The 7,230-nt window shown below is 33.9% G+C and overlaps 1 protein-coding gene across 1 annotated transcript in view; it reads right to left on the reverse strand.

Annotated features, from left to right (window-relative positions):
- Nucleotides 1–7,230, reverse strand: part of UBE2W (ubiquitin conjugating enzyme E2 W) — a 49,591-nt gene that overhangs the window by 27,999 nt on the left and 14,362 nt on the right. Inside the window, exon 3 of the mRNA XM_025041116.1 lies at nt 4,686–4,777. Within this exon, the coding sequence (XP_024896884.1) occupies nt 4,686–4,777 (92 nt within the window). The remainder of the gene's footprint in view (nt 1–4,685; nt 4,778–7,230) is intronic.

The following is a 7,230-nucleotide window of genomic DNA, read 5'->3' on the forward strand; positions in this document are numbered from 1 at the left end:
CAGGGATTATGATAGCAAAAATGATGGGGCAGCATTTAGAAGCAAAAGTGGACCAAAGTCATAAGATTTGAGTTCCTCATTATAGCTCTGCCACTTATAGTAATTATTGTACATCTGGCCAATGTCTTTCATCTTATACTCTTCCAGTATAAAAATTTATCATTTTAAATACTGGGAAACAAAAAGAAGATTGAGAATACAGTTTTAGGGTTCTATTCATCACCTCACATATCTGCCCCTTAACTAGCTGTGTGACCATGAATAAGCTGTTTTACTTCTCCCGTTTTAACTACTTCAATTGTAAAATAGATATTAAAAAAAAAAAAAGATATTCAATTCAAAGTATTGTTGGAAAGACAAATGACATTACATATGCAAAAGACAGCACATTCCTGACATCAGAGCCAGAAGCAGTAAATTATGTACAAAGCAAAAGCTGCACTAAAAAAAACCCCAGAAAACTAAAACCTGTTCTCTCTGTAAACTAGGTAGGCCCTCCCTAGCCATCAGAACCCCTTTATATCCTCCCTCCCTGACACCCATTACAGAGAGCAAAAGCGATATTCTGAGAAAAAAGCAGGACTCTCTGGTGCCCTTTCATTCTGTTTGTAAGGTAATTTTTAGGGCACTCAATGTACCATAAATTTACATGCAATCTATCCAAACACAGTTTTTAAACAATAGCAAAGCAAATATCTCAGTAATTCTTCAAATAGCTAGCTGGGTGAGAGACAGGTCAAAGGTGGCATAATTTTCAATATTGTGTAGGATAACCTTAAAAAACATTTTACTATTTAGAAAATAATGTATGTTCACTATAAAAAATTAAGAAAAAATATTAAAAAAAAAAACCAAAAATCACCCAAAGATAACCACTATTAAAGTAAGTTCTTTGGGTACATTTCATTCTAGTCATTTTGCGGTTTCTATCAATGGTATCGAAGTCCAGTGAAATGCATTATGTGCTAACTTAAATTTACATAAATTCAGATCGCCAGTGTTTATGATCCTAATCACGAGCACACACCCCAGAGTAAGAATGAGGTGGGAGCAGTCTCAGTTCTTAACTTCTTGTGAGTAGCTATTGCTCTGTGATTCTAATATTTAAACAGTATTTTTCAAACATTCATGTCTCCTAATCAAAGAAACAGCCATCTATTCTCCTTTGAAGGGAAAACTAGCTTAGTTGGGTTTATTAAGACAGGATACACACCAATATGACCTCTCTAAGGGATTTTCAAAGGTAATTATGACTACACATAATTTTTGCCTTACCAGCTGACTACAGACTATAACTCAAGGGATGACATTTCCCAATACTACCTAGTGAAATCATTTCTCTATTACTGACATTTACATTGTTTCCAAAATGTCCCTAGAAATAGTAATGTTGAAATGAGTTCACAGTTGACCGTAGAGCAACATGAGTTTAAACTGTGCAGGTCCACTTACATGTGAATTTTTTTCGATAAATATATACAGTACTATAAATATTATAGTCTCTTCCCTATGATTCTAATAACATTTTCTTTTCTCTAGCTTAAGAATACAGCATAAAAATACATAAAACACTCAAAATCTGTGTTAATCTACTAATGTTATTGGTAAGGCTTTTGGTCAACAATAGACTGCTAGGTTAAGTTTTTAAGGAGTCAAAAGTTATTTGTGAATTTCTGACTACATGGTGGGGGTGGGGATCTGCGTCACTAACCCCACATTGTTCAAGGGTCAACTGTAGTTAGTTCTAAAATCAATCTTTCTATGTCTTTTTTCATTCCTTAGGATAGCACACGGGTTTATTAGCTCAAAAGATATGATAATCATATTTTTAAAGGTCTTAATACATGCCACTGAACTCTTCCAGAAAGCCTGAGGTGCTTTCATCATCTTCCTTATCCATATCCACATCCCAGAGAATTCCACTTAAAACTATTTTAAGATCTGATATTTACAGGACTATTTTTATATCCTGAATGATGGTCCAAATATAATTAAACATTTATGACTTATAATAAATTATTTTAAAAGAAAAATTATTGCCTGACAAACATCTCTAAATGACAGATTTATTCTGCAACACAGATAATGTTGTTTACAAAAGAAACTATCAACAAAACAAAAAGGCATCTGACTGGATACGAGGAGATATTTACAAACAATTCCTTTGATAAGGCGCTAATATACAAAACATAAAGAACTCATACAACTCAATGACAAAAAAACTCAAACAATTCAATTAAAAAACAGGCAGAGGACCTGAACAGATACCTTATTCAAGAAGACATACACAGATGGGCAACAGATATAAGATGCTCAGCTTCATTAGTTATAAGGGAAATGCAAATCAAAACCACAATGAGAAACCACTTCATACCTGTTAGAATGGCTATTATCAATAACAAGAGTTTAACAAGTATCGGAGATGTGAAGAAAAGAACCTCACACACTGCTGGTGGGAATGTAAATTGGTGCAGCCACTATAGAAAACAGAATGGAGGTTCCTCAAAAAAATTAAGAACAGAGCTATCACATGACCCAGAAAGTCCTCTTCTGGGTATCTACCCAAAAAATTTGAACACTTACTCGTAAAGATATATGTACCCCTGCGTTTATTGCATCATTATTCACAATAGCCAAGACATGGAAACAACCCAAGTGTTCTTCGAATGATGATTAGGTATAGAAGAGGTGGTACATATATACAATGGAATACTACTAAGTCATAAAAAGATGAAATATTGCCATATCAGACAACATGGATGGATTGAGAGTATCATTACAAGTGAATTAATTCAGATGGAAAAGGACAAGAACCATATAACTTCACTTATATGTGTGATATAAAACAAAAAGCAACAAAAGAACAAACTCAGACACAGACAATAGTATGGTGGTTAGTGGGCAGGGGGGACAGTGAAGAGGGTAAAGGGGGTCAGATATCTGGTGACAGAAGACTAGACTTTGGGTGGTGAGCACACAATGGAATATACAAATGATGTATTATGAAGTTGCATACCTAAAATTTATGTTACTAACCAATGTTACCCCAATAAATTTTAAAATAAAGATAATGCTATTTAGGGAGTTATTATTTGTGGTATCACTACTTATTTGTAAAAATGTAAAAAATTCCTTTAACATTTTATAAATCACTGTGCTGTATGGTTCTCCCTGAATCCCTAAAAAGTAAAGGTTGAAAGAGGGAGCAACAATTACCAATTTCCTTGAAAACTGTAGGGCTAGCTGTTACAGAATATTCTGAGGTAGGTTAACAAAGAAAGAGAGGAAAAAGCCTACAGGGCTCTTTCCTCTCTTATTTTATAATTAAACAGGGCTTGCTGTTTTATTATACTGAACAAAAACAGGTCACTTGTTTAATTGTATAGAACAAATAACACTCTAAATGTGTGCTCCATTTTTAAATTCTGATATAAATGAAAAATCAATTGAGAGCCAAGAAAAGACATGGAAGAACCTTAAATGCATATTACTAAGTGAAAGAAGTCAATCTAAAAGGGCTACATACCATACAATTCCAACTATGTGACATTCTGGAAAAGGGAAAACTATGGAGACAGTAAAAGGACCAGCGGTTGGGGCAGGGAGAGAAAGATGAACAGGTGGAGCACAGAGGATTTTTATGGCAGTGAAAATACTCTGTATGATACTGTAATGACAGAAAATGTTATTATACATGTGTACGAATACACAGAATATGCAACATCAGTAGTGAACCCTAATGCAAACTACAGACTTCAGGTGATTATGATGTGTCAATGTAGGTTCACCAATTGCCACAAATGTCCCACTCTGGTGGGGGATGCTGGTAATGGAGGAGGCTGTGTGCGTGTGGGAGCAGCGAGTATATGGGAAATCTCTATACCTTCTACTCAATTTTGCAGTGGAGCTAAAAATAAAAATGCTCAACTGAGAACCAGCAATGTTTAAAGAGACTGCTATAGAGCTGGAGATGTGTACTATATTTTCAAACATTAATATATCCATCCAAACATCAATATATCCACGCTTAAAACTTGACTCCTGTCAAGTACTGACTCAAATGGCAAAGTCAAAAGTAACCAAAACTGTTTCTTCTGAAAAGAGGTTGTGTGAATTTTGGTCACTTTTGCTCTCTGGACCTAGAAAAATCACTAAATATTTGAATTGTCCTATTTGTGCTACAAGTTTGGTCTACAGTAAACTTTCATCTTGTTGGCTCCTGTTCTTTTTATGCTTTTGGAGATTTTTTACAAGGGTCAATTATTTTAAATTTCCGCCCTATTTCAAAACATTTACCCTGTCTAACGGGATTAGTAAATCAAAGAAGTGATAAGAATAGATCATACTGTGTTGTAAGACCTTAGTATGATACTCTTGAAAACACTTCACGCTCATTTAAAAGCTCCTTTTTTAAGAGAGGGGACACCTGCATCTCTCTGCTCTTTTGGTGTCCTAGCTGGAAAGAGACTTCTGCTCCACTCCCAAAGAAGGATCTGAATTAGAATGCCTCTGTCCTCCTTCCACTCTTCACTTTTTCATGCACAGAATAAGCTCTGCTTACTGTATTTACCTCTTACTGGAAGAGAATGTGATGAATACAAAATTCTGCATTTAAAAAAATGAGTATATATTCACACATTAATAATAAAAGAAACAAATAAGCACTTTAAAAATTAAATACTTACTGTGTAATTGAATTTTGAACACTCTTTTCATTTAAAGTCATCCCAGGAGGTGGGTCATTTTGCAAAGCCAACAGTTCTTTCTGCAGTCGTTTCTAGAATATCAAAAAAATTTGCATTTTTTTTTGGTTATGACATAATATATCCTACTAGTTATACAGTCGGAAAGCCTTGATTAAATTTCCTTCAAATGCTCCCACATTTTCCTTTACAAACCCCTTACTTCTATATAAGCCTAACTCTCAAATTTTTAATTGCCTGTCCTATAAATCACAATCTATTGTTAAAATATTTCTAAATGTATTTGTAAACACTGACACTGTAGAGTGGTTATAAAGAGCAGCCAGCTACCTCAAGAACTTCATAGCCACTCCACTGAGGTTTATAAGATCTCAGCCTAGGTTGTAAGTGCTTAAAGTTTTAGCAGTGCTTCCTTTACTGCCTTGTCAATTATAAAAACCATATTCCTCCATAATCCTTAAAGAATGTGTCATTTCAGACAGACAAGTGTTCCAGAGGAACTACACAAGTAACCAACCTGTCATGCAAAAGTATTTTGAAAAAGTTCTAAATAATTTTAGTTTACAATTTATAGCTCATATTTCTGTTTTCTTAAATAGTATCATCTGCACACGATTTAATATTTCGGCACCAGAATATAACATATCAGGGCCTGAGATATGTAAACTTACTTTTCCACATACTAGATGCCCCCAAAAGGATGTGTATTTTGCAATCTTGTTTATACAGCTTTTATTGTTCAACTTTTCTCTTATTATCATCATTAGTGGACATACTTTTTCAGGACAAAAGAAAAACCACAGCAGCCCACAATTTATGGGTTTAAAAACCAAATAACCAATGTTTAATTAGAATTGCAAGCAACATTATAAAGATTCTTAATGTGCATCTTTTTTTGGATTAGACAAGCATGGAATTATCTGCTCAGAACTCAAGAATTCACTGCTTAAAAGCTAGTTTCTGCTTTTTCTGGACAATGAAACTTTACTATAAACACAGCAATGTTTCCAGATCATTTCAGTTTACAACACCTTTAAATAGGCTTAACATCATCAAACACCACTACAGATTAGAAAACTCTTCTCAAACACCACTACAGATTAGTGATTAGAGAATCACTAATATAACTTTAATAAATGGTTCTTTAAGTTGCCAAGAATGAAAACTTTTCCACAGATCTTGCAGTATTATAATTGCTAGTAACAATGAAAATAAGGTATCAACTTCTTGCAATTTCTGACCCCCCACGTTCTAACCCCAACTCTCATTACCCAGCAAAAGGGTTTATTTATTTTGGCGAATATATCACATCATCTTGGTGTAACAAATCACTTGGCGAATATATCACATCATTTTGGTGTAACAAATCACAACTCATCTTCAGTGTTGGCATTAATACTGTTAACGTTTATTGCTTCATGTGCTCTTAAACTATATTATATATTGCCTCACTGTAACTAAAGAAATTAGGAACTATTTCTCCAAGTCCTCGTAAAATAAAAGCATGACTCAAAACCTCATCCACAGATCACAATTTGTGAAGCACAGTGCTAAACCATGGAGTTTTATCTCAATGATGTGAGCTTTGCTTTTCTGGCTCCTGATCATTTTCACCAATGCCCATGCTTACATGTCAGTTTTTTGCTTTTTCGGACAGCTGAGGATGATAGGGATGATTGTATAAAAAAGTATTAAGATGGCTGTTTTATCATGAACATTACTGTTTAAGTTGCTGACTACCAATTGTATCAAAAGAAATGCTCCCAGTAAAAAATAAAATAAGTATTTTAAATAGCATCCTAAAAGGTCATTCATATACAAACCAGTTCAGCGCCTCAACTAATACATTTCTATAAGTATTACCTCACACTAATGTATATTGAAAGACACAAAAAATTTATACTCTTGTGGTTATAAATCAAAATCAGAATATATCCCTCTTAGGTACTAATAATAACAATACAACAAGGAACAAAGTGACAAGATTTGTGGCCCCGTAAAGATTAAATTCTAGTGGAGGAAGAGATGGTCAATAAATAATAACAAAACAAATAAGTATATGGTACTTTAAAATGAGATGAAAGATGGAGCAAGTTAAGGTGACAGGGAGTTAGGTCTTCCATCTTAAGTTTTATCTGAAATTGACAGTTTGAGGAACTATTCTAAAGAGTAGAAATCTTTACTAAGCATCGGGAGAAATATCAGTGAGAGAGGGAAAAAACATTAAAAATGTAGAGATATATGACAATAGCTGCTAACGTAACAGTACATAAAATGGCTAACAATGTTTTCTCCAATTTCATCTAACAACCAACTAAAGATGGAAGGTTAACAATAAGGGTGCATAATAGAAAAAAAAGAATCCCATACACATTAACATCATGACACTAACAAATAACCACTATTTCCTCCCAACAGTATTAAGAAACAATTATAACAAAAGCCATTTCTCTTCTTTCAGGGTGAAATGCTAGACCATGAAATTTTAGTTTAAAATACCGATGCAGCAGGAAACATTTTCTTTCCT

Source organism: Pteropus alecto, unplaced genomic scaffold (genome assembly GCF_000325575.1).
Source record: "Pteropus alecto unplaced genomic scaffold, ASM32557v1 scaffold87, whole genome shotgun sequence".
In the NCBI taxonomy this organism is placed as follows: Eukaryota; Metazoa; Chordata; class Mammalia; order Chiroptera; family Pteropodidae; genus Pteropus; species Pteropus alecto.